The 27,930-nt window shown below is 42.0% G+C and overlaps 2 protein-coding genes across 7 annotated transcripts in view; both read left to right on the top strand.

Annotated features, from left to right (window-relative positions):
• Positions 1–27,930, top strand: part of nebl (nebulette) — a 251,171-nt gene that overhangs the window by 177,200 nt on the left and 46,041 nt on the right. The gene's annotated exons all lie outside the window — the stretch shown is intronic.
• LOC145357574 (uncharacterized) overlaps positions 1–27,930 on the top strand; it is a 69,995-nt gene that overhangs the window by 25,335 nt on the left and 16,730 nt on the right. For 4 of the 5 annotated variants that reach the window (XM_080211083.1, XM_080211069.1, XM_080211076.1 and 1 more), the window contains 6 exons: positions 6,121–6,231; positions 17,091–17,192; positions 21,755–21,862; positions 23,869–23,901; positions 25,494–25,607; positions 27,078–27,182. In XM_080211083.1, the coding sequence (XP_080067209.1) occupies positions 6,121–6,231; positions 17,091–17,192; positions 21,755–21,862; positions 23,869–23,901; positions 25,494–25,607; positions 27,078–27,182 (573 nt within the window). The remainder of the gene's footprint in view (positions 1–6,120; positions 6,232–17,090; positions 17,193–21,754; positions 21,863–23,868; positions 23,902–25,493; positions 25,608–27,077; positions 27,183–27,930) is intronic. The other variant, XM_080211061.1, reaches the window with a different exon arrangement.

Here is a 27,930-nt window from a genome sequence, read left to right as displayed (position 1 = left end):
TGCTGGCTCAAAGACTGGTACAGGTGGTAGATAGCAAGATCACTTTGAGCAGCAATAGTGAATGATGGCACAGCAAAGTGGGTTAGCAGATCCAAGATATACATAGTTTACTTATTGATGGACTTTTCTGGGAGTTTGAGGTCAGCAGCCTGCAGTTGCATAACAGTAGTTTTCTAATGTCACATTATTTCAGCAGCCAAGAAAAGACTAAGTTTGGAATTTTTGTGGGAAAAGTAAGAGTGGTACTATAAATTAACTATTCAGAGAAGAATGCCCATTTTTAAACTTTGCTTGGAATTGTTCATGCCAGTGGGATCTTCCCATCTCCTGATGGCGCACCGTACCATGGGTTTCATGGTGGTGCAGGGTGCATTCAAAGGGAGTGATTGATAACAGCAAGACCAGAAGACTCCACCCACCAACCAATGGCAGGTTGTCTCTGCTGCTGCAAACACGCAGTGGGTCTCATGGAAAATCCCAACCGTTATTTTAATTTCAAGATAGAGTGGAGTTGGGGCTGTAGAGGATAGCTGATTGGCTATTCTACCTGTATCCAGGTAGAATAGCCAACAGGTGTTGGCTCCCCAACAGGTGTTGGGTTTTAGAGGGGAACCTGATGGCCAACAAGGCAGACAAACAACCAGGGATATATTTGGGGGGAAAACAACCATATTCAAGACAGATAAAAATGCTTCCAAACTCTGTGACTCCCGGACTCCCATTACCAGAAAAAACACGCTTCTGCTCTTGATTTGCGTTCCTCACAGCGATTGGCCTGAACGAAAATAAATCCAATGGGAACTATTGTAAGATCAAGTTTTCCTCAGATATCGCCGAATCAGAGCGAGGTCAGGCTGAAGGAATCTGAGAGAAAGAGATAGCAGAGAGTTAGAGGCAGCCAGTCTCTATATATACAGAATGTAGGTGGACAATTAATCTTGGATTCAATTGGATCTGATTTGAGAATTTAAACAGTGCTAGAGGAATCACCTAGCTTTGGCAAGAGGGAGGAATCTCCAGGTTAACCTTGAAAATTAATTTGGAGGTTAGAAATTAACTGGCTGGAAAAAGAAGCAAGATATTGGGAAGGGAAAAGGAAGCAAGTCATTGGCAGCTGAGAGTAGCTTTGGACTGGTTCCTGGAGAATGAAATGTCCACTTCAGGAGCAGAATAAGGTATAACCGTGGAGGTGAACTTCCGGTTATTTTTAAAGTTAAGTGGTGGTTTTCTTTCAAATAGAGTGCAAGTTGCCTACTGAATAGTATTTGTACAATGTTGCTTTTAGTTTGTTTATCATTGAATCTCTACAGTGCAGGAGGCCATTGGGCCCATTGAGTCTGCACCGACCACAATCCCACCCAGGCCCTATCCCCATAACCCCATGCATTTACCCTAGCTAATCCCCCGACACAAAGGGCAATTTAGCATGGCCAATCCACCTAACCCGCACGTCCTTGGACTGCAGGAGGAAACTGGAGCACCCGGAAGAAACCCACGCAGGCATGGGGAAAATGTACAAACTTCGCAGAGACAGTGATCCAAGCTGGGAATTGAACCCGGGTCCCTGGTGCTGTCTGGCAGCAGTGCTAACCACTGCCACTGTGCCGTACCTACTGTTACAGTAAAAGCCTTAAAACTTGAAATCTGTGATCCTGCCAGTCATTTGAGTGTCTAGAATGTGCTGCCAGAGGAGGTGGTAGAAACAGACACATTAATAACATTTTTAAGAGGCATCTGGGTGGGTACATGAGTAGGGAGGGAATAGATATATGGATCGAGTAAGCATAGAGGGTTTTTTAAGTTTAATTAGGGCATCATGATTGGCACAGGCTTGGAGGGCCAAAGGGTCTGTTCCTGTGCTGTACTTTTCTTTGTTCTTTATTCTCTTTATTTACTGGAAATTCAAATATCATTTTATATGTTATTAGATTGTTACAGTGTGCCAAATGAGTTTATTTTGATCAGATGCTGTTAAAGTGGTCCATTGTTGATCTCATCTTTGCCCTTTTACTGTCCATGATAATTTGCTCTGCAAGTTAGGATCATAGTAGAAAAGCATAGAAACAGTTCCTTGGGCTCACCATGTCTATGCTTACAATCAAATATCAATCCATACTAATCCCATTTACGAGTAATTGGTCCATAGGCTACTATGCCTTGGCAATTTAAGTGTTTGTCCAAATGCTTATTAAATATTGCAAAAATACCTGCCTCCACCAACTTTTCAGGCAGCGCGTTCCATATTTCCATTGCACTCGAGGTGAAAAAATGTTTCCTTAAATCCCGTCTAAACTACTTCTTACTTTAAACTTATTCCCTCTGGTCTTCAGCACCTCTGCCATAGGGAAAAGATTCTTATGACCTGTCCTGTCTCTGCCTGTCTTAATTTTGTATACCTGTATCAGATCCCACCTCAGCCCCTCTGCTCCAGGGAAAATAAGTCCAGCCTATCCCATCTCTCATCATAGCTGAAACTTTCCTTCTCTGGCAACATTCTGGTGATGATGTGGGTATGCCGGCGTTGGACTGGCGTAAACACAGTAAAAAGTCTGACAACACCAGGTTTTAGTCCAACCTATTTATTTGATAATATACTCACAAGCTTTCGAGGGGACTGCCTCTTCGTCAGGTGAATGGAGAGTTCTGGCCTCAGACAGAGCATATAAAGCATAGACAGTTTAGAGATTACTGATTAAAATGCAAATCCTTACACCTAACCTGCTGTTCAAGACCTGAAGTGGCTGATAATGTGAGTGGAAGGAGCACTGATCACAGTTTAAAGAGATGTGTATTGTCTCCAGACAGTACAGTAAGTGAGGTTTTGCAAACCCAGGCAAGTCACGGGGGTTACAGATAGTGCGACATGAACCCAAGATCCCTGTTGAGACCGTCCTCATGTGTGCGGAACTTGGCTATCAGTCTCTGTTCAGCGACTCTGCGCTGTCGTGTGTCGTGAAGGCCGCCTTGGAGAATGCTTACCCGAAGGTCAGAGGCTGAATGCCCGTGACCACTGAAGTGTTCGCCAACAGGAAGGGAACAGTCTTGCCTGGTGACTGTCGAGCGATGTTCATTCATCCGTTGTCGTAGCGTCTGCATGGTCTCCCCAATGTATTGTGGTCACTGTTAGGAGAACAGTGACCACAATACCACACAACCCTGTCACAGCAACCTCTGCAAGACATGCCGGATCATCGACACGGATACCATCATCACACGTGAGAATACCATCCACCAGGTACATGGTAAATACTCTTGCAACTCGGCCAACATTGTCTACCTGATACGTTGCAAGAAAGGATGTCCCGAAGCATGGTACATTGGGGAGACCATGCAGACGCTACGACAACGGATGAATGAACATCGCTCGACAGTCACCAGGCAAGACTGTTCCCTTCCTGTTGGCGAACACTTCAGTGGTCACGGGCATTCAGCCTCTGACCTTCGGGTAAGCATTCTCCAAGGCGGCCTTCACGACACACAGCGCAGAGTCGCTGAGCAGAGACTGATAGCCAAGTTCCGCACACATGAGGACGGTCTCAACAGGGATCTTGGGTTCATGTCGCACTGTCTGTAACCCCCGTGACTTGCCTGGGTTTGCAAAACCTCACTTACTGTACTGTCTGGAGACAATACACATCTCTTTAAACTGTGATCAGTGCTCCTTCCACTCACATTATCAGCCACTTCAGGTCTTGAACAGCAGGTTAGGTGTAAGGATTTGCATTTTAATCAGTAATCTCTAAACTGTCTATGCTTTATATGCTCTGTCTGAGGCCAGAACTCTCCATTCACCTGACGAAGAGGCAGTCCCCTCGAAAGCTTGTGAGTATATTATCAAATAAATAGGTTGGACTAAAACCTGGTGTTGTCAGACTTTTTACAACATCCTGGTGAACCACCTCTTTTATTCATTCGTCGGACATGGGCATTGCTGGCTGGCCAATGTTTATTGTCTGTCCCTAGTTGGCCTTGTACAGAGGGCTGTTGAGAGTTAAACACATTGCTGTGGCTCTGGAGTCACATGTAAGCCAGACCTGTTCAATGCAATCATGTCCCTCCAACCGTGTGGCGACCAGGGTTACACACATTTCAACCGTGGAAATATTCCAAGTTGCTGGAAATGCAAAATAAAACCTTGAGTGAACAGGGCAAGCAACTATGGATTGTCTTAAACAATCAGGTTGGAGGATCATAAGATTTGAAACCAAGAGTTCAGGGACAGATAGAATGTGAAATCCATGCAAAGCCAGCACAGCAATAGAAATAAAGAAAGGAAATGAAAATTGGACCAAAAGAATGGGGGACATGCATCATACATGGAGGTGCAGATTAAATCTTCTATCAATTGCAGCCTGCAATGCAGATATGATCTCAGCAGTCTGAGACTGCCTGGCGGCAAACTGAATATGAAATATTTAGTAAGCTCCCACTGAAGAAGCCAGACATTGCAAGCTTTTGTTTGTGCTGCAATTGAATACCAGTTATCAGCTAAAATAGTAAAAACCTTTAATCGCAATGCAAAATCAGAAATCTGTCTTCAGCTTCACCTCCAGTATAACATATAATCGTACAGTCAGATATCGTACAGATGCTGCGCTATGTTTTGGTGCACAAGTGTGCTGATGGAGTTGGCCACCACTTACACACAGGAAAGGGTGGGTTCCAAGTTCTGTACAAAGCTCTGTGCCAAGTTTGTGCCAGACTCCTCTTCCTTTACAGTAACTGCAGAATTTCAGGCAGCGTGCCAAGCATTTCAGCATTCTTCTGTAGCTCATCTAATTCAAGTCCTCATCTGATTCCTCTGCAGCAAACTCATGTGCAACCTTGCCCTTCAGCGAGCTGCTCTGTAGCTACTCTTATCCTCTGCCACGGTTGCTGGTCACTTGTGCTTGTTGCTTTCAGCCTTAGGTTTCTCTCTAAAATGTGCAGCATCAATATCTGAGCTGCTGATTAAGAGGGTGAGGTTCTGTTCTTCATCACTGCCTTCCTGCTCTTCCGTCTCTTGCTTTTTCATCACTGGCCAGGTGACAGTTCTTGGGTATCTGAAGGTGAAAGGCTCAGAGACAAGAGTGTGGGGCAAGGAATGGAAAATGAAAGCTACGTGCTTACCAATTGCAGCTTTTAAATGGAAGAGATTGAGGTGTAAGAAAAAGTTTAAAATTTATTTATTAATGTCACAAGTTGGCTTATATTAACACTGCAATGAAGTTCTGTGAAAATTCCCTAGTCGCCACACTCCAGCACCTGTTTGGTTACGTTGAGGGAGAGTTTAGCATGGCCAATGCATCCAACAAGCACTTCTTTTGGAATGTGTAAGGAAACTGGAGTATCTGAAGGAAATTCACGCAGACATAGGGAGAACGTGCAGATCTGCGCAAACCCAAGCTGGGAATCGAACTTGGGTTCCTGGCATTATGAGGCTACGGTGCTAACCACTGTGCCACTAAGAATTAGGTACATGGATACTGTGATCTTGATTTGAATCCTGCCACCACGACTTTCATGGAGAGCAGCATAGAGCTTAATGACTTAATATGACTCCCCCCGACTTGTAAATTCCTTCTGCCCCCAGTTATGCTCCACTTTGTCCTACATTGCATTGACCATAATGGCTATCTGTCTTATTGTCTCCAGAGTTTGTCTGGAGAGCTTCCTGGCACTCTTCAAGAGGGACAAGGTCACTTTACGCATTGCAGACTTGCTTGAAATGGTGATAGCCTTGCATGAACTTTGTTCCTCTGCAGCCACTCAGCAATGCATTTAGCACTGGTAGTTATCCTGTAAATCCACAGGCAGCAAAACTTTGTGTGCCTCCTGCATGAAGAGGAACTGGTGTAGTTTAATTGTACATATCAGATCCTGTACAAACTTTTGGAGGCTATCCAGAATTGCATCCATTGTAAGTTACGGTATAATTGTGTAATTTTGCGTCCCAATTTTGTTCATTATCTTGCTCAATTGTAAAAAAAACTTAGCAATTCTGCTACATTCTGAATGTGATTTAAATTGCATTCAATTCAAAATGGGGGAAAAGAAGAAAGGTTTTTTTTAATATGTAAATATTATTGCTGCATTTTATCCCTGTATGTATTCTATTGAGGTGCCTATTTTTCTTATTAGAGACAATATAAGCAAAAATACGATGCAGAGAAAGGAAAGTCGAATTATTCCATCATGAAAGAACTGCCAGATGTTAAATATGCGATGGAAGTCAATAAACATCAAAGTGATGTAAGTGAGTGTCTGCATTTTGTTTATGTGTTTAGGTATTCTTTTGGCAGAAGAACTGGCCTTTGAAAAACAAGTTCCAGTTTTATCCATATGAAAATAACAGATTTTGCTAAGTTCAGAGCATGATGGAGGAATTACGTATAGTAAATTCCTACAAATAGCCGTGAATGTGCAAATGAATCTGTTGTTTGTAGAAAATATCTTTGATTAGTTCTGTTAAGATTCCAGATGATGTTACTACCGGATAGGAAGATCCCAGAATTAAACCCTGGCTAAAAAGACTAACTTTTAGTTATTGTTAAAACAACATGGATGAACAGTCACAGGACTGCCAATTAGTTTTTAACAAAAAAATACACATGTAAAGTTTGACTATAATGCATATTCCTTCACTCCCACTTATCTTCACAAATGTATGAAGACTTTAAGGATAACAAAGGGTACAAAATACATCTTGTGCTATAATGTTCCCAGCAAATACACAGTCATAAAGTCATAGATTTGACTTATTAATATCACATGTATTAGCATACAGTGAAAAGTATTGCTTCTTGCATGCTATACAGACAAAGCATATCGTTCAGAGAGAGGAAAGGGAGAGGGTCGAGAATGTCGTGTTACAGTCTTGGCTAGGGTAGAGAAAGATCAACTTGATACGAGGTAGGTCCATTCAAAAATCTGTTGAGAGCAGGGAAGAAACTGTTGAGTCGGTCAAGATATATAGCACGGAAACAGGCCCTTCGGCCCAACTCGTCCAAGTTTTCTCAACTGAACTTGTCGCATTTGCCTACGTTTGGCCCACGTCCCTCTAAACTTTTCCTATCCATGTAGTTGTCCAAATGTCTTTTAAATGTTGTAATTGTACCTGCCTCTACCACTGTTCTGGCAGCCCATTCCATATATGCACCATCTTTCGTGTGAAAAAGTTGCCCCTCCAGTCCCTTTTACATCTTTCCCCTTTCACCATAAATCTGTGCCCTCTAGTTTTGGACTCCCCTACCCACTCCTCATCCTTCTGTGCTGCAGGGAAAAAAGTCCCAGCCTATCCAGCCTCCCTTTCTAATTCAAACCTTCCAGCCTGGCTAACATCTTTGTTAATTTTTTTTTTGCACCCTTTCCAGTTTAATAACATCCTTCCTATAGCAGGGTTACCACTAGAGGGTAATGGAGGGAAGTTACGGGTGGAACCACAGGAATTGGGCAAAATCCTTAATGAGTGCTTTGTATCCGTATTCACCAAGGAGAAGGATAGCCATGTTGAGGTCAGGGAAAAGTGTGTGAACACTCTTGAGAATATCAATATATAAAAGGAGGAAGAGTTGAGTATCCTAAATTGTATTAAGGTAGACAAGTCCTTGGAGTGGGATAGGATCTATCCCAGGTACTGCAAGAGGCAAGGGAGAAATTGCTGGGGCCTTAACAGATATCTTCACATCCTCTTTGATCACAAGCTAGGTTCCAGAGGACTGGAGAATAGCCAATGTTGATCTGTTGTTTCAGAAAGGAAGCAGAGATAATCCAGCAAATTATAGGCTGGTGAGCCTGACATCAGTGCTGGGGAAGTTTTTGGAGAAGATACTGAGGGACAGGATATTTGCAGGAAAATTGACTAGTTAGTGACAGAAAGCATGGTTTTGTATGGGGAAGGTCATGTCTCACCAACTTGATTGAGTTTTTTGAAGAGGTGACAAAAAATTGATGAGGGAAGGACTATGGATGTTGTTTATATGGACTTTAATAAGGTGTTTGACATGGTCCCACATGGCAGACAGGTACAAAAATTAAAATCACATGGGATTTGGGGTGGGCTGGCTAGATGAATACAGAACTGACTTAGTTATAGAAGACAGAGTTTAGCAGTGGAAGGGTGTTTTTTAGAATGGAGATCTATACCTCGTGGTGTTCCACAGGGATCAGTGCTGGGACCTCTGTAGTTTGTAGTATATACAAATGATTTGGAGGAAATTGCGGGTGGTCTGATTAGTAAGTTTGCGGATGACATGAAGATGGGCGGAATTGCTGACATGCTGAGGATTGTCGAAAGATTCAACAGGATATAGATTGGAGACTTGGACACAGAAATGGCAGGTGGAGTTTAATCTGGACAAATGCGAGATGATGCATTTTGAAGGATCAAATTTAGGTGTGAATTGTACTATAAATGGCAGAATCCTTAGGAACATTAACATACAGAGGGAACTGGGTGTGCAGGTCCATTGTTTCCCTAAAAGTGGGAACACAGGTGGCCAAAGTGATTGAAAAGGCATATGGCATGCTTGCCTTCAACAGCTGGGGCAGTGAACACAGGAGTTGGGAAATCATGTTGCAGCTATATAAAACCTTAGTTAGACCATACTTGGAGTATTGCATGCTGTTGTGGTCACCACAGTATCAGAAGGAAGTGGAACTTTGGAGAGAAGGCAAAGAACACTCACCAGGAGGTTGCCTGGTGCCAAGTGTATTGGCTATGAGGAGAGGTTGAATAAACTAGGATTGTTTTCACTGGAAAGATGGAGACTAAGGGATGACCTGATGGAGGTCTACAAAAGTATGAGAGGCATAAACAGGGTGGATAGTCAGAAGCTTTTTCCAAGGGTAGAAGTGTCAATTACAAGGGGGTACAGGTTCAAGGTGAAAGGATGAAAGTTTAAGTGAGATGTGTGGGGGAAGTTTTTCACATAGAGTGACGGGTGCCTGGAATGCGCTGCCAGAGGATATGTTGGAAGCAGGCACATTAGCAACATTTAAGAGGTGTCTGGATGTGTACATGAATAGGGAGGAAATAGAGGGATACAGACCAAGTAAGGGCAAAAGGTCTTTTTTTAGTTAGTCCATTATGATTGGCATAGGCTTGGCGGGTCGAAGGGCCTATTCCTGTGCTGTACTTCTCTTTATCCTTTGACCAGAATTGTACGCAGTAGTCCAAATGTGGCCGTACCAATGTATTGTACAGTTGAAATGTACAGTCGTAATGTAACTTTCTGACTCCTGCACTCAATTATCTGACTGGTGAAACAAGTATGCCAAATTCCTTATTCACTGCCCTGTCTACCTCTGAGGCCACTTTCAATGAACTCTGTCCCTGTAATCCAATTGGCTGACTAATGGTATATGTCACCCAATTGAACTTCTCCAGATTTCTCCTCAAATTCCCCCCCAAATTCCAAACTCCACTCTCAAACGACATGCTTTAGAATCTTCTTATAAACAAAACTTTTCCCTCAGCTGCTTTCAGTAAGGATCAACTTCCAGGATCTGGACCTCTTCTTTCAGTATTCCTGTGTTAAATAGCACCCACCCTACTACAGAACTTGTTCAGAGGCCAGCTAACAGTGAGCAGTTAAACTGCCCACGAGGGTAGGCAGTAGGGGGGTAATTGGCTATTGATTCACTCAATTAGCTGTTCTGTAGGCAGGGCTAAGGAAATTTGGCATGTCCATTATGACTTTCTTCAATTTTCACAGATGTGTCGTAGAAAGCATCTTTTCTGGATCTTATCACACCTTGGTATGGCTCCTGCTCTGACCAAGACCACTAGAAAGTACAAAGGGTTGTGAATGAGGCCCGGTCCATCACATAAACCAGCCTCCCATCCTTTGACTCTGTCTACACTTCCTGCTGCCTTGGAAAAGCAGCCAACATAATTGAGGACCCTATCACCCCGGTCATTCTATCTTCCGACTTCTTCCATTGGGAAAAAGATATAGAAGTCTGAGAACACGTACTAACCAACCCTGGCCCCTGCTGTCATCAGACTTTTGAATGGGCCTGCCATATATTAAACTGATCTATCTATATACCCAATCTATAAATGTAACACTATTTTCTGCACCCTCTTTTTTTCTCTCTTCTATGTACACTATGAACAGTCTGTTTTGTCTGTATAATGCACAAGAAACAATACTTTCCACTCTATCCCAATACATGTGACAATAACAAATCAAATCAAATCTGCACTGCCAAGGTTCGTGCTACTGTCAGTACGGCACAGCGATGGGAATACATTGAGCTCTCTTCCCTATTCACTTCCCTGGCATACTGCCAGCCTTTTCATTGAAGTTGGGCTTGGAAAACTCAATCCATAGAATTCTTAATTTTCTTGACAGAGTAGATGCTGAAAAAGTGCTTTCCCTGACAGAGAAATCTAGAACATGGAGTCATTGTTTCAGCATAAGGGGTCATCCATTTACAGCTGAGATGAGGGGAAGTTTCTTTCTTGACTTTTGGAATTTTCTACCCCATACAGCTGTGGGTGCTTAGTCATTGAGTATATTCAAGAAGAGGTCAGTAAATATTTGGATATTAAAGGAACTAATGGGTGTGGGACTGTCCAATCCAAGTATGCAATCATGATGGGATGAGCTTCCCTGCAGGTATATCATCACTACATGATCTTATTGAATGGCTTGAAGGTCTAGATTACCTATCCTACTCCCATTTCTCATGTTCTGATGAGAGTGCACCAAACATAGAACATAGAACATTACAGCGCAGAACAGGCCCTTCGGCCCACGATGTTGCGCCGACCAGCTTTTTAAAAAAAAAACACTAACCCACTAATCTAAACCAATCCCATTTCGTCCATAAACCTATCCACAGATCTCTTAAACGCCCCCAAACTAGGCGCATTTACAACTGCAGCTGGCAGGGCATTCCAGTCCCTCACCACCCTCTGGGTAAAGAACCTACCCCTGACATCAGTCCTATAACTACCCCCCCTTAATTTAAAGCCGTGCCCCCTCGTGCTAGCTTTCTCCATCCTAGGAAAAAGGCTATCACTATCCACCCTGTCTAAACCTCTAATCATCTTATATGTTTCAATAAGGTCCCCTCTTAGCCGCCTTCTTTCCAGCGAAAACAACCCCAAATCTCTCAGTCTCTCCTCATAGGATCTCCCCTCCATACCAGGCAACATCCTGGTAAACCTCCTCTGCACCCTCTCCAAAGCCTCTACATCCTTCCTGTAATGTGGGGACCAGAACTGCACACAATACTCCAAGTGCGGCCGCACCAGAGTTGTGTACAGTTGCATCATGACGCTGCGACTCCTAAATTCAATCCCCCTACCAATAAACGCCAAGACACCGTATGCCTTCTTAACAACCTTATCTACTTGATTCCCAACTTTCAGGGATCTATGTACACATACACCTAGATCCCTCTGCTCCTCCACACTATTCAAAGTCCTCCCGTTAGCCCTATACTCAACACATCTGTTATTCCTACCGAAATGAATTACCTCACACTTCTCCACATTAAACTCCATCCGCCACCTCGCGGCCCAGCTCTGCAACCTTTCTAAGTCACCCTGCAAACTATGACACCCTTCCTCACAATCTACCACACCTCCCACTTTGGTGTCATCAGCAAACTTACTAATCCACCCAACTATACCCTCATCCAGATCATTAATAAAAATTACAAACAGCAGTGGCCCCAAAACAGATCCCTGAGGCACACCACTCGTAACCGAACTCCATGACGAATATTTACCATCAACCACCACCCTCTGTCTCCTATCTGCTAGCCAATTCCTGATCCAATTACCTAGATCACCCCCAATTCCATACATCTGCATTTTCTGCAGAAGCCTACCATGGTGAACCTTATCAAACGCCTTACTAAAATCCATATACACCACGTCAACTGCCTTACCCCTATCCACCTCTTTGGTCACTTTCTCAAAGAACTCGATAAGGTTAGTAAGGCACGACCTACCCGCTACAAAACCATGCTGACTGTCTCTAATCAATTCATTACTCTCCAAATAACTATAAATCCTGTCTCTAATAATCCTTTCCAAAACCTTACCCACCACAGAAGTAAGACTCACCGGTCTATAATTCCCAGGGAAGTCTCTGCTCCCCTTCTTAAACAATGGGACAACATTTGCTGTCCTCCAATCTTCCGGTACTACACCAGAGACCAACGACGACCTGAAGATCAGAGCCAGAGGCTCCGCAATCACCTCTCTTGCCTCCCAGAGAATCCTAGGGTAAATCCCATCCGGACCAGGGGACTTATCTATTTTCAAACCCTCTAGAATATCCAGCACATCCCCCGCATCAACTGCAATACTATCTATTTTACACCCCTGCACCCCAGTGTCCTCCTCAGCTACATTCATGTCCCCTTGCGTGAACACCGAAGAGAAATATTGGTTCAACGCCTCTCCAATCTCCTCCGGTTCCACACACAACTTCCCTCTACTGTCTGTAACTGGCCCTAATCTTGCCCTAACCAACCTTCTGTTCTTGACATACCTGTAAAACGCCTTAGGGTTCTCCTTAATCCTATCAGCCAAAGTCATCTCATGTCCTCTTTTAGCCCTTCTTAACTCCCTCTTCAACTCCCTCCTAGCCAATCTAAAACTTTCTAATGCACTACCTGAGCCCTCAAGCCTCATCCGAACATAAGCCTCCTTTTTCTTCCTAACCAACGAATCAACTTTTTTAGTGCACCACGGTTCCTTGGGCCTACCAAATCCTCCTTGCCTGACAGGGACATACCTATCACAGACCCGCAGTAGCTGCTCCTTGAAAAATCTCCACATCTCGGACGTTCCCAGTCCCTGTAATCTCCTAGTCCAACCAATGCTTCCTAATTCTCTCCTAATAGCCTCATAATTACCCTTCCCCCAGCTGAAACTACTGACCCGAGGTTCATGCCTATCCCTTTCTATCACTAAGGTGAACGTAATCGAATTGTGGTCACTATCCCCAAAATGCACACCAACTTCCAAGTCTAGCACCTGGTCTGGCTCATTACCCAGCACCAAATCCAATATAGCCTCACCTCTAGTCGGCCTATCTATATACTGAGGTACTTGCACCTGGCTTTTCTATTTTTACCAGAGCCACTTATTAATATATTTTGCATTACTTCCTTTACAAGAAACAAATGTGCACATGCATAATTGAGAAGGAAATAAAGGTGGCAAAATTACTGATGAATTATGAATATATAACCTAAGCTGATGTTGGTGGCTTGATGAGTTGACTTCCCAATGTGTTCCCGTCTCTGTTCTTGGGTTTCCAGCTGCAGTAGTCAAGTTACCTAACTGAAAAGTCCATTAGCATCTGTTCTGATATTTCACAGACGTACAGGGGCCTCCCAGTGTCTCAGGAGCTCAGTAAGGGAATGAAAGTGGCTCTTGAGTGGGTAATGGGAGCACAGTCATGTGATCTTGCAGATTCATGGACCAATAAACAAAGATTGTAATCTGCACATCTGCAGGCAGCTACAGCTGTTGCCCTAGTACACTGATCCCTGGGATCACTGGATCAGTTTGGGCATTCAAAGGATGACACGTTGACATTTAGAAGAATTTTTCCATCCTGTGACACCCTCTTTCAGTCTTCCTGAGCAGTGCTCTCTTGTCCCTGTGGGGCTGCTAGCTAGCTCTCCATTTGGTCCTCCTGTATCTAAGTGCTGTCTACTGTCCATAATTGGGAAGTAATGGTGGCATACCTCCTGTAAAATTAGACCAGCAGGCATGCTACAAAAACACACAAACACTGAACGTGGAATTGCCCCAACGAGGAGCTCCCAATACCTGCAGGGAAACTCATCCGATAATGATTTCATACTTGAATTGGATAGGCTTGTCATATAATGATTATAATTTTCGCCTCATGTACAGTTGTAAGTAATTACTTGGTCCAGGGTGGATAGAGATGAATGCAAGACGAGATGCGAGAGCAAGTTTGAAGTGTTTTTCATTTCCTAGGCATGCCCCAAAGCACCTTACCGCAAATTAATTAGTTTTGAAATAATGCAGCAGTGCCACATTTTCTCTCTCCGCATTGGCCATAAACCCCCATAAACCATCCTAACAAAGTGTTGTTTAAGGCAACAAATGCATTCATTAAACTGTTATCAGTGTTAACAGAGCAACACAAGGTCTTTGTATTTCCTGAGCTGTTTGCCCAGTTGAGCTTTTGTTAAGTAAATGAACTTTCAGCTGGTTTTTACGATGCCAGCATCAGATCTTCAGCAAATGCAAGTATACTTGAGCCGCTTCCTGGGGCGGTTGGGGGGAGGTGGAAACGAGGTGGGGGGGATGCATGGGGATATGGAAACGAGTGGGGGGGGCGGAGGGGGAGAGGTGGGGGGGTGCATGGGGAGGTGGAAACGAGGGGGTGGGAACATAATTTGCTACAGGTTTTTTAGATCCTTTGGAATTTCTTGATTATTCATGAATGGAAGGTCATATAAATTGTAGACAGGAACCTGAGACCCTATTGGGCTGCAGTCAGATACAGTATATTTTCCTCCATAAGTGACGAACTGCAAGAGCGGTGGCTTGTACTTTATACTTGTTTTCCATGGACCTTTAAAAATTGTTTCTTCAGAGCTCCAAGGATAATTGATCGAACATAGCAGCGGAAAGGAATTTTTGAAACTGGAGATCAGTGACAAGCGGTGTTCTGCAAGGATCAGTGCTGGGGTCTCTTGTTTATAATATATGTCAAATGATTTGGAGGAAAATGTAGGTGGTCTGATTAGTAAATTTGCAGATGATACAAAAATTGGGGGAGTGGCAGGTAGTGAGGAGGATTGTCAGACAATACAGCAGGATATAAATTGGCTGGAGACCTTTAGTTGAGTATAGGAATTGGAAAATCATGTTGCAGCTGCATAAGACTTTGGTTAGGTCGCATTTGGAGTATTTTGTGCAATTTAGCCAGGAGTGAGGTGCCAGAGGATTGGAGAGTAGCTAACATTGTTCCTCTGTTTAAGAAGGGCAGAAGAGACAATTCTGGAAATTACAGGCCTATGAGCCTTACATAAGTGGTGGGGAAATTATTGGAGAAAATTCTCAGGGGCACGGTCTTATTAGCGATTGGCAGCATGGTTTTGTGAAGGGGAGATCGTGTCTCTCAAATGTGATTGAGTTCTTTGAGAAGTGACAAGAAAAATTGACAGGGCAGGGTAGTGGATGTTATATACGTGGACTTTAATAAATGTTTATCATGGCAGGCTGATACAGAAGGTGAAGCCATATCGGATCTGAGCTGAGCTGGTAAGGTGGATACAAAACTAGAAACAGATAGTAGCAGTGGAAGGGAACTTTTCAAACTGGAGATCAGTGACAAGCAGTGTTCTACAAGGATCAGTGCTGGGGCCTCTTGTTTGTAATATATATCAAATGATTTGGAGGAAAATGTAGGTGGTCTGATTAGTAAATTTGCAAATGATACAAAAATTGGGGGAGTGGTGGATAGTGAAGAGGATTGTTAGAGGATACAGCAAGATATAAATTGGCTGGAGACCTTTAGTTGAGTATAGGAATTGGGCAATCATGTTGCTGCTGTATAAGATTTTGGTTAGGTCACATTTGGAGTATTGTGTGCAATTCTGATTGCCATGCTACCGGAAGGATGTTGATGCTTTGGAAAGGGTGCAGAAGAGATTTACCAGAATGTTGCCTGGTTTGGAGGATATGGACTATGAAGAAAGGTTGAACAAACTTGGATTGTTCTTATTGGCGCGTTGGAGGATGAGGGAGGACCTGATGTAGGTTTACAAGATTATGACAGGCTTGAATAGAGTAGATAGAGTCTTTTTCCCAGGGTTGAAGGGTCAATTACGCGGGAGCATAGGTTTGAGTGTGAGGGGAAAATTTTAAAAGAGATGTTAGGGGCAAGTTTTTCACACAGGGTGGTGAATGCCTGGAGTACACTGCTGAAGGAGGTGATGAAAGCAGATTCTACAACAACATTCAAGAGCTTTTGGATAGATACATGAAAAGGCAGGGAATAGAGGTATATGGACTAAGTAGAGGCAAGAAAATATTAGATTAGAGAGTCATTTGTATCAGCATAGATTTGGTGGGCAGAAGGGTCTGTTCCTGTGCTGTATAGTTCTTTGTATGTTACCCAGGCCATGGTGTAAGATAAGGTAATTCAGATACAAGAAGGATTTTAAATTGATCAGGAAGAGATATTGGAAAGACTGGCCATAATGTTTCAGTCTTCCTTAGACTTGGCTGGTGCCAGAGAACTGGAGAATTGCAAACATCATACCCTTTTTCAAAAGCTCAGCAACTACAGACCTGTTTTGTTTAACACTGTGTGAAAACTTCTAGAAACAATAATTCGAGATCAAATTAATAAATGGTGTAATTGTGAAGGAGATGCAGGAGTAGAAGGAGCTGGTTGTATATACATGCATAAGTCACTCAGTGGCAGGCTGAAAGCACAATAATAAAATCTACAGCATTTTAGGCTTTATTAATAGAGGAAAAGAGCACAAGTACATGAAGATTATGTTGAAGTTGTCTGAGACACTAGTTCAGCCTCAGCTGGAGTATTGCGTCTAGTTCTGGATACAGCACTTGAGGAAGAATGTGAAGGCATTGGAGAGAGAGCAGAAAAGACTCATAAGATTAGTACCAGGGATGAGAAACTTCAGTTATGAAAATAGTTTGAAGAAGTTAAAACTGTATTCCTTAGAGAAGAAAAGACAGAGAGGAGATTTACAAAGGTATTCAAAATCATGAGGGGCCTGGATAGAATATATAGAGAGAAATTGTTCTCGCTCATGAAATAATCAAGAAGGAGAGGGCAAAGTTTTAAATTATTTGGCAAAGGAAGATATTAGAAGAAACAAGTGGTTAAGGTCTAGCATACACAGCCTGAGAGCATGGTGGAGACAGGTCAATAAAGGCTTTTAAAAGAGAATTAGACTGAAGTTGACAAGGAAGAACGTGCAGGAAAATGGCACATAGTGAATCACTCATTTGGAGAACTGGTGCAAGCACGATAGGCTGAATAGTCCTTCTGTACTGTAACAACTCAATGATTCTGCGCTTTTGGTGTAAATAAAATGGATAATTGTTTTCTTTTTCTGAATAGGTATTGTACAAGAAAGATGCTCAAGGCATACACAGTTACACGGAAATTATCGATAGACCAGACATCAAAAAAGCATCACAAACAACCAAGTTGGTTAGCAATGTAAGGAATTTTTGAACAGTACTCAAACTTGTTTTTAATGAATTTCTTTTGTTTATTTCGAATGAGCGTGTTTGTTTTGCAAAAATTTGTGGTTAAGAAGGACATGAGTGGATTGTTGAGCTATTTTAAGATTTTCATTTTGAGTTTTCTCTGAATACCACTGGTACAGATCTGAGGCCACATTGCACACAGCCAAAATAATACCTATCACATGACCAGCCTTGGGGTTTCCTCCAATGCTGTGTGCGCACACACAAAGGGGATGATTCTGTCTGCTAAAGCAGCACAGCGGCTGGGAGACATCGGTGGCGGCTGTTTCACAGGATTCCCGCTGGGCGTCGTAGCCTCTGAGGCACCCAGTTTAAGTTTCTGGACATAAGCAGCTGCTGGAAATAGGAGCTGGCCCAGGGAGATCCATGAGGCCAGCAATGGGGGCCGGTGTTGTGGATTTGGCCAAAGATCTGGAGGCTGGCAATGGGGGAGCCACTGTGCATGCGCAGATCTCCACACTGACCGTTTGGAACATGCATGGTGGCTCATTCAGCGCAATGCCGCTGGCCCCTCTGGTGGGAATAGACCCTGCCTAGTACTTCTCAGACAGAATCCCACTTGGGCACTCTGTGATGCACAGAGTGTTGGAGATTCATGATGGAAATCATGCTAAAAATGGTGGGATTTACTCCCATTTTCCTGCAAATTGGGAACATAGAATTTTTTTGGGAAAATCCTGGCCATAATATTGGTATTTTGCTGTATCTGCAAAAATAATTTTGTAAATTGAGTTTGTGTCTTTATATGCCCTGTTTGTGAACAGAACTCCCACTCACCTGATGAAGGGGCAGAGTTCCAAAAGCTAGTGGCTTGTGCTACCAAATAAACCTGTTGGACTTTAACCTGGTGTTGTGAGACTTCTTACTGAATTAAGGATGACACAGGGAAAGTTGATCTTAATTCTGGAGATCAAGATGTAGATTCAGTTTGGGTAATGGTAAAGGTAAGCAATAGGTAAAGGACAGAAATAATAAAGGGAAGGAATCATTTATGGGTTAATAGACCCTTGAACAGTAACCATACTGTAGGACAGGATGTACAGGAAGAAGTAATGGGGGCTTGTAAGAACGGTTCAGTGAAAATCATGTGTAATTTTAATCTACATACAAGTTGCACAAATCAGATTGGCAAAGGTAGCCTGGAAGGTGAATTCATAGGGCAGGATTCTCCAATTGTGTCTTTGCCACTGCAAGTGAGAACGGAGAATTTGGTATTCCAGCCAAAACTCCATTCATTGCAGCAGGACCAGAGAATCCCAACCGCGAATGAGGATGGAGGCTTTCGGTGATGGTGTTTTTGGGGCAGTCTCTTAGAGCAGCATGTTCTAGAGTCAACTAGAGAGCAAGCTATGCTAAATCTGGTAGTGTGCACCAAGACAGGATTAATTAATGGCCTCAGTGAAAGCACCCCTCTGTAGCAGTGATCAGAATATGATGGAATTTTACATTCCGTTTAAGGGAGAGGGGAGTGGATCTAAGGCTAGTGTTTTAAAGTTAAAGAAGGGTGATTATGAAGGCATGAAGACAGAATGGTAAATAGAGATGCAGTTGCAGACATTTAAGGAGATATTTCAGAAGATTCAGAAAAAATACATTCCAGCGAAAAAGAAAGACACTGAGGGAAGGACACACCATCCATGGCTCACTAGGGAAGTTAAGGATAGAATCAAATTGAATGCAAAAGTATATTATGCCACATTGATGACTGATAGGTCAGCAGATTACCAAGGAGGGAGAAATTAAAATACCAGAGAAAACTAGATATAAATGTAAAAACATAGTCTGAGATTTTGCAGGTATTTAAGTAATGAGAGTTTTGGTCCTCTGGTTTGTATTAATGGAAAATAGGGAAATGGCAGACAAATTGAACAGATATTTTGCATTTGTCCTCAAAGTAGAGGATACAAAAAACATGCCAGAAATAATTGTGAGTCCGTAGCTGAAAGGATGGGGGGATCTTTAAACAATTCAGCAGGAAAAGGATACAAAGAAAATTATTAGAACAAGTTGTCAGGTCCTAATGGAGTTCATTTTAGAGTCTTACAGGAAGTGACTGCTGAATAGTCAATGTGTGGTTTTAATGTTCCAAAATTCTGTAGATCCCAGAAAGGTCCAATCAGATTGGAAAACAGCGAATGTGATTCTCTGGAGAAAGGAGGGAGACCAAAAACGGAAGAAACAGGCTGGTTAGCCTAACATCTGTTGTAAGGATAAAGGGGAACCTGTGGATGAGCTGTACTAAGATTTCCAGAAGGCATTCAACAAGGCGCCAGATCAAAGATTTGACCAGTAAATAAGAGCTCATGGTGTAGGATGTGACATCTTAGCTGATAGACGATCCGTTAGCTAACAGGGAAGGCCATTTTAAATTATCAGTGGGTCATCTTCAGGTTGGCGAGATGTGTCAAGTGGTAAAGGGATCAGCGCTGTGGCCTCAACTATCTACAATTTACATCAATGACTTGGATACAGAACCAAATGTATGATTGCTAAATTTACTGATGACACGAAAATAGGTAGCAACTCAACCAAGCAGCATTAGGTCTTTCCCATAATTTAGGACCCTGGCAGCAGAATTCCCATGTCGTAAGAACTGCTGGCTAATCCAAAGCCGGCAGCTAAATATTGCTGGCAGCCAACACCGGGAGCGTGGGTTACTGCTCGTTAATTTCCCTTACCCATTCTGTTTAGCTGCCTGGTACTCTATTTTCTTGGATGTTGGCAATTAGAAAGAGATGAGGTGAAGATTCTTTTTAATCAGTTATAATGACAAATTATTGAATTGCTAATTATTTGCAATCTATATATACTGTTGAGGTGAGCTTTTTAGCATTTTATACAACTTCTATCATTTTTTGGTAAACTTGTTGTAATACATGTGCTTTCCAGCTGTGACATAAAAATGTCTCTTCTATATAGATTATTTCTGGTCATTAAAAACGGCCACAAATTCTAAAATGTGACAGTAATGTATGTGACATGAATTTCTTATTCTCCACTTATTAATTTGTGCAATTGACGTCAGCAGCACTATCACCTTTCTTAGCGAGAAAAAGCATAAATTATATATCATCTGAAGCTAATAAGATGGAGCTTATGTTGCTGATAAAGAGTGTTGCCAGTATATGTAATTCCTATTCCAATTAAGCTTATTAGACAGATCAGTTTGTCTTTTGTAACGCTTATTCTGTGTTTTGCTTAGCATTTATTAATTCATTAGAAAATAAACAAGGAAAAAAGCCTTGCTTTTACATAGCATATCACGGTGTCTGGAGGAAGTCCTAAATAATTTACAATCCTTGTATCGATTTTGAAGTGCAGTCATTGTTATAAAACGACAAAATGTTTACTGCACGGTATCATAAACCACAAATTAATAAATGACCACATAATTTATTGTTTGAGGCCAGGATATTAGCCTGAGGTCATGTACCAGCTGACTCAAGAACAGCTTCTTCCCTGCTGCTGTCAGACTTTTAAATGGACTTACCTTGCACCAAGTTGATCTTTCTCTACACTTGGCTATGATTGTAACACTACATTCTGCACTCGGTCCTTTCCTTCTCTATAAACAGAATGCTTTATCTGTATATCGCGCAAGAAACAATACTTTTCACTGTATACTAATACACGTGACAATAATAAATCAAACGTGGAAAATTCTCTGCACCTCATTGAAAGATTCCATGGCACTGCTTAGGTTCACCTGAGCAGATAGATAGGGTAGAGGTTACCACCTCATTTCAATGATTGTGGCCAGAATTCTCTTGCCTCACTCACAGCTGGGATTCTCCAGTCCTGCTGCTGTAAATGGAGCTGTGGCTGAGTGCCAAATTCTCTGTGCTCGCTGGCAGCGGTAACGGAACATAGGAGACTGGAGAATTCCGGCCAGTAGATTTCAACTGCTAATCATCTGCATTTAATTATTAAAATATCGTGGTTTTATTACTTGATTGTCAAGGCCATGAACTGCTTGTTAATTTGGCATCAAAGTTTTAGCAACCTCACTCTCCCATATTTTATCACCTTCGACTTATGATGATATGCCAGTACAGTATAGTGAAAACCTTCAGAACAGATTGCCACTGCTGAACAGCTTTATGTATTCAACTGAGAAACTGGTTGTTTCTGTGAAGTGTCATATGGTCACAAGCTGCAATGCAACCTTAGGCCAATTCTATTTCTACGTGGAAATTAGATTGGACAGTGTATTATGATAGATGTTCACATTGAAGCACCAATGCTTAGTGAAAATTATTCATCATTGTTACAAAATTAGTTTAGTGCCAAGCAATCATTCATGTCCATTCATCTTACACGAATTGTAGAGTCAAGGAAATCTAATCCCAAGTAATTGTGCACTTTCTATTTGTGGACAAACTGATTATTGCTGAGATGACTAAATGTCATTATTGATTTCTGCTGGTGAACAAATGAAGAGATTCCAATTTCACAGAAGCACACATTTGCATCTTAGATGTATTATTAATTGAACTGCATATATCTTTTCAGGTTTTGTATAAAAACCAAGCCAGAGCAGCAACAGCGTCTGTGAAAACATCGATCATTGATAGACCAGACATTGAACATGCAAAGGAGGTTTCCAAAATCATTAGCCAAGTAAGGCCTTCGAATTGACAAGATTGTTTTGTTAATCACTCACTTTGTTTTGTGTTGGAATTAGTCAGATTTAGGAGTACCGAATCTATTGACATTCCAAATTGTGGTTACCTAAGTGATTATAGCGTGTGGTTTCATTCTGCTTAAATTTAAAAAAACCCAGGAAGAATCTTGAAGTTTAAAAAGTAAACAAGATGGTTAAGTATTTAAATATTGTTTAACTCGAGGTTTATTATATTAACAGTGAAAGCCTGACCTGATTTCTGGATGTACAGATCACAATATGCAATAGCTATCACAATTAATTTCTAAATTTTAAAATGGTTGGCTTTCCCAATTCTGGCATGTGATTCAGCACACTTTCTAATTGAAATAAATACAATCTTCACTAAATCTGGGTTGCACAATGGTTGGCATTGCTTCCTCACAGTGACAGGGACCTGGGTTCGATTCCAGCCTCAGGTCACTGTCTGTGTGGGGTTTGCATGTTCTCCCCATGTTTGCGTGGGTTTCTTCCAGGTATTTTGATTTCTTCCTACACTCTTGCGGGTTAAGTTAATTGGCCATGATAAATTGCTTTGAGTGTCAGGGGGACTGGGGGATAAATATGTGGGGCTATGGGGGTAGGACCTGGGTGGGATTGTTGTCAGTGCAGGCTCTTGGGCCAAATAACCTCCGTCTGCACAGTAAGGATTCTATAGTCATTAAGATTAATAAATGTACAGGATTTTTAAGGAAGAATTTTTGGAGGCAGTAGTTTGGTAAAGTAAAATAGAAACATAAAACACTTGGTGGGTCAGGCAGCATATTTAAGGGAAAAAGACATGTTGTGACAATTTGGATTAATTTACTTAAACAGAATACCGGTTATTGATGGAATTCTACATGTGTAGTGCCCTAAAGTGCACATTGGCTCAAAACAACAACTTTATCAGTTCTTGTTCATGCATGTGCCATTAAGGGAAAGTATATTGATTGTGAAACAGTGGGAATAAAAAGGCAATTTATGGACTAATTTCCAGTATTCAGACAGTAGCTTGGAAAAAGAGATTTTAAAGATCAGTGCCCAGTGGGAACAGCTTCTTCTGTGAACCTGAGAGGATGAGCAGGCTTTGATCAGTTAGGTGAAGAGTTCCAGTCATGGCGACTGAGAGATTGCTATGTAAAGCACTTCTCGCCAAGAGTGTCATCACTCCTTGATAGGTCATTGCCAACTTGTTGGAGGCACTTCACCAATCTAGCGTTTCATTTACTTCAGTTGCACTTCTCTGCTTGATTGCCTTCACCACAGCATGGGAATAGGTTATGCAGCGCCAGCTTGCACTTAGGTGGACGGTTAAAAGCAGAAACCTCACCACCACGAGCAGCAGTGCAGCACCAGCAGCCGCCTTGTCAGTCACATGCTCCTCCACAGGATGGAACGAACAAGCACTAAGATCTTGGTGGAAGGAGGCATGCTCCGAATGTAGCCTACAGGCAGAAGATCGGCTCTCTCGACTTGTCTGCGCAATGGTGTCTCTAGAGGCTCAGGTTCTCTCAGCAGGTGGCTGCTGACATCTGCAGCCTCCTGGAACAAAGCCTCTTTCCAGTGGATTAGACGAGCTTTAATTGTCAGTAGCTGTCAAACTGCCTGTCACTGGGGGAAAAACCCCTTCCAGGGTCTCTGCCGCTCTCTAAGTTGTGTGCTCTCTTCTGTAAGGAAAGAAAGCAGTGAGGTGAGAGTGCTGACTGCTCAGTTGGGGATGTGTATGACAGGAGGGAGAGAGAGGCATGAATATTACTGAGAAGTCAGATCTCAGAGGGAAAGCTGGCTTGATAGATCCTAACTTTTAAAAACAGTGAGGAAAGTTATTGAACAAAATCACAGGAGTTTATAATGAACTTTAATTTAAAGAATAAAACCTTTATAAACAAGGAAAAATGAACAATATTACAGCAGGCAAATAAAAAGATCTCAAAAAAACACCAGAATTCGATTCAAACTCTCACTATTCCTTTCAACCCAGCTATCCGTTTACAGACACGTACAACTTGGAAAGGTAAAACAATTTACCATATCTGTTCTATATTCTAATATTCAGGCTAAGTATGCGATATATATGAACGAACTGGTGAACTGTGGACATCCACGTCACACTCTATAAAGTAAATGAATGATGCAAATAAAGCAGATTCTGTAGATTTCTCAGCAAGCCACCCAGATGCTTGTCATGCCGTGAGCCAATCAAGTTCACATGAAGTTGTGTTAATCTCAACATCCACGGTACGGTAGCACACTGGTTTGTACTGCTGCTTCACAGCTCCAGGGATCTGGGTTTGATACATGCCTCAGGTCACTGTCTGTGTGGAGTTTGCACATTCTCCCTGTGTCTGCATGGGTTTCCTCCAGTTTCCTCCCACAGCCCAAAAAAAAGTGTGGGTTAGGTTGATTGGCTATTCTAAATTGACCCCTAGTGTCCCGGGATGCATAGGTTAGAGGGATTAGTGGGTAAATATGTAGGGATATGGAGATGGGGCCTGGGTGGGATTGTGGTTGGTGCAGACTCGATGGGCTGAACGGTCTCTTCCTGCACTGCAGGATTCCATGAAAGTTGACTGGGAATCCTTTCTCACATGTTGCCCTCATGAGGGAGCTTCAACTACAATTCACCTCCAGGACTTTTTCCCTAACCTGGGACTGTCTTCTGGGACCTCTTTTTATCCCACTTCTGTGTTTGGAATCGTCTCCCTTCCCCACCCCATGTCCTGTTTCCTGAGACACCTGCTCTCTAAAAAGGCACTCTTTCAGTTCTCTTTTTCTTCCACGCATGTGCTGGCCCATCCAAAAATGGATAAACTGTGCATGAATAGTCATTTTCCAGCCAGTAATTCCTTGAAATCTGAGGCTTACTTGGAACTGTAGCTCTCAAACTTTCGATTTTTGACCTCGACCTTAAATCAAGGTGAGTGTCTGGAGTTTGTTGCACATGTCTTTCCTGCTGTCCCATGATTCTGGATTCTCTGGGTATACTTGCTTTCTCCAGAGTGGAGTAATCATACTCCTGCTGTTGACTTCCTGCAGGCAGTTCTAGGCACACATGCTTGATTGGAGAGATCTCAACTCTCTGTCGATCCTCTGTATTGTGAGCACAAGGTCAGAATGAAATCCGGGAAGCACCTTTCCGAGGTCTCCTCTCTAATGCTGCAACCTCAAAAATCCAAATGCCGGTGAAACATTCTTATCTATCTTGTGATCTCTTTTTAATTAGAACTAATTTTTTTCTTGACAGAATAGACCTGTCATCTTTCTTGTCCTCTCTAGTTTGTTAAGTGAACCAATCGCGGGTGCTACTGTCATGGCAGAGTTAAGGAGTTACAGTTAAGCAAACCCATTTAATAAACCCGGTTCCTGAGCTGATAATGGTCCTGCTGTTCTAGCAGGAACCAAGTCCAAAGGATTTCGCCCAGTGACTAGCATGAACTGATTTTGGTAAGCCGCAGAGAACAAGGTGTTTGTATGTATGTACTCCTCAGGGATCTTTTGAATGAAGATGAGATATTGTTTCTTTTTTTGCAAAGTTAGATTTGATCAGAACGCTGTAAAATTTGCACCTTGATTCTATCTGATTATGTGTAATTTGTTTTGTTCTAGGTTAACTACAAAGACAAATTTAATAAAGAGGTTAAGGGAAAGAGGCATCACTTCAATCCCCAGGAGAGTGCTTCCTTCAAACAGTTGCAAGTTGCGTCTGTTCTTGCAAGTGATGTAAGCAGGATTTATTCAGAATAATTGCTCACTTTCCTTTCTGCAGGACAAAATTTGGCAACTTGCATATTTGCCCTTTTTTTGGCAAATTGTTTCTTTGGCTCGTTACTGAATTGAATGTGAGACTATTCGGGCGCCTGGAGTTTTGTGAAGTTTCTGGAAACGCAGTTACTGTCTGGTTCCAGATAGTGAATCGTTTCTTATTGATGCCGCTGGCCATTGTCTAGTTAGGGCTTCCATGTCCAGCTAGGAGCTGTAACCATTATTGTCAGAAATTCTTTTCCGATCAACTAAAAATCCAAGTGAATAAAAATCAGATTTTTTTTAAACAAGCGCTCAAGGGCTCCCTCTAAAGTTCATTGATACAGCCGGTCCCACAAGGATCCATTTCCTGAGGTGGGTGTACCAGAAACCTACGATAATGGTTCTTTGTTGAATCGACAAATGTCTCTCGAATGTCAATTAACAGCAGCTTTGAGAATAGTATATTGCCACAGTAACTTGATCTTCATTTGCTCCTGCCGTGTGACAGATTTCTGAAAACATCCAGGCTCACAGCTGTCATTAGCGTTGCTTTCTTCAACTGTTTTGACAGGAATTTCCATTCAGCTGCATTGTCAGGATTATAAATGCCACAGATCAATTATTTGTTGTTGATTTGTTGGACCGATTCAGTTACTAAAAATGCACGCATTTTATTATGTTTCTAAAATAAAATCTTAGATCAAGGGAAGAAAATTGGAAACCTAAAATAAAATCAGAAAATTGGAAATTGGCATCTGACAATAGAAAAGATTAGTTTATTTTAATAAATTAACAAATCGTTAGATGTGGTGAAGCATCACCATGTGAAAAGGTAACTGAATTTTTCATTCTCCAGATGCAATGCATCAGCGCTATCCTTCTAGCACATTTTTAATTGAAGACCTTTCATCAGATAAAAGGTCATTGTTGTAGGGTGTTAAATACCATTTGGTAGTTCTTAATGAAGTCTTTGGAGTCTTGGTTAGGTTAATTGTATGTATCTATGAGCTACAGGAACTATGTGCAAATATATGGTAAAGGGTTCAAGTTAGGAGCTTCCTCCATGCTTGCTTGCGCACACAGCTCTGTACAACACTGGACTGACTCCGAAAAGGTGGATCATGTGTTCTTTTACATCACTATGCATGTGATACTGTACTCAGTCCCATGTTAACACTATATGTGTCAGACCCTTTTCCTACGGTCATCAACCTGAAGGACTGATGTTACTTTTCCCTTTGTATTGATACTGACTGGTCTGTTGAAGATGTTGTCTGGATGTTCTGTTTGATTTCAGTGTCCATCATCTGCAATATTTTGCTCTTTCTCTTTTAATTTAAAGGGTTTAACTTTATTATTGCATTTATTTCTGTGACAGACAGCATCTGTAAAGAAACCAGATCCAAAGTTTCCTTTTTGTGTTTGAGCTTTACTTCTATTTTTCAGGTAAAATACAAGACTGATCGTCATAAAATGGATCAGCCTGCATCAGATTTGCCCAATTTGTTGCACCTGGAGCATGTACTGGCAGCCAGCAAGTTGCAAAGTGATGTGAGTTCTGTTTTGGAATTCTTTATATTTGTTGAAAATCGTGTCTAGTTACGTACTCGGGTGGTGGAAGACAGCATAGCATACCGTTTATGCACTTGGGAGAGCAAAGTAGACATGCGTGTCCAATTAGTGTTGTGTGCAGAAATATTCTGTTCTCCAAAACCTGCATCTCTTTTTCAAATTGGACTGACATTCTCTAAGTTAGTTCTGAAACCCGATATTAGAAATTTTATCAAAATCCCAGACATGTATTCTTTGCGTCCATGAGTTACAATTGGCCATAGTATGAGGACTATGTACTATGTACGAATTTGATCATAGTCGACAACATTATCATTTGAAGGTTCTTGTATTTGCAAAGCAGAGCAACAGATTTGCCTAGAACTATCCTGCAGCTGGCAAAATCTGCAAATGCAATTTCCTAAATTAACACTGCTGAACTCTCCCTGTGGAGAGGAGGAGTGATCAGCTCCTTCATGAACTGTCAATGTAACCCTGAAACTGTGCACTGTGAGATGCAGTAAGAGTTAACTTCAGTCTCTTGGTTTATTTTGCAGTCCTCTATTTTTTTTCTTTATCCCCAGTGGAAGTGTTTGTCAGCTCCTTTTGCTTGCCCATGACGTCATGGCTGAGACTGCTGATCCAACATGTAGAGGCCTCTAGGCATCAAACCACTGATTGCAGCCATCTGCTAGATTGGGGCTGTTCTATGCAAAGTATTTTAGATATTTTTGAAAGAAAAGAAACT

The sequence above is a fragment of the Carcharhinus amblyrhynchos genome, chromosome 2 (assembly GCF_965287045.1).
Source record: "Carcharhinus amblyrhynchos chromosome 2, sCarAmb.v2.hapA, whole genome shotgun sequence".
Lineage (NCBI taxonomy): Eukaryota > Metazoa > Chordata > Chondrichthyes > Carcharhiniformes > Carcharhinidae > Carcharhinus > Carcharhinus amblyrhynchos.
Note: the sequence above shows the minus strand (reverse complement) of the source record. Positions and strands in the feature narration are given on the sequence as shown.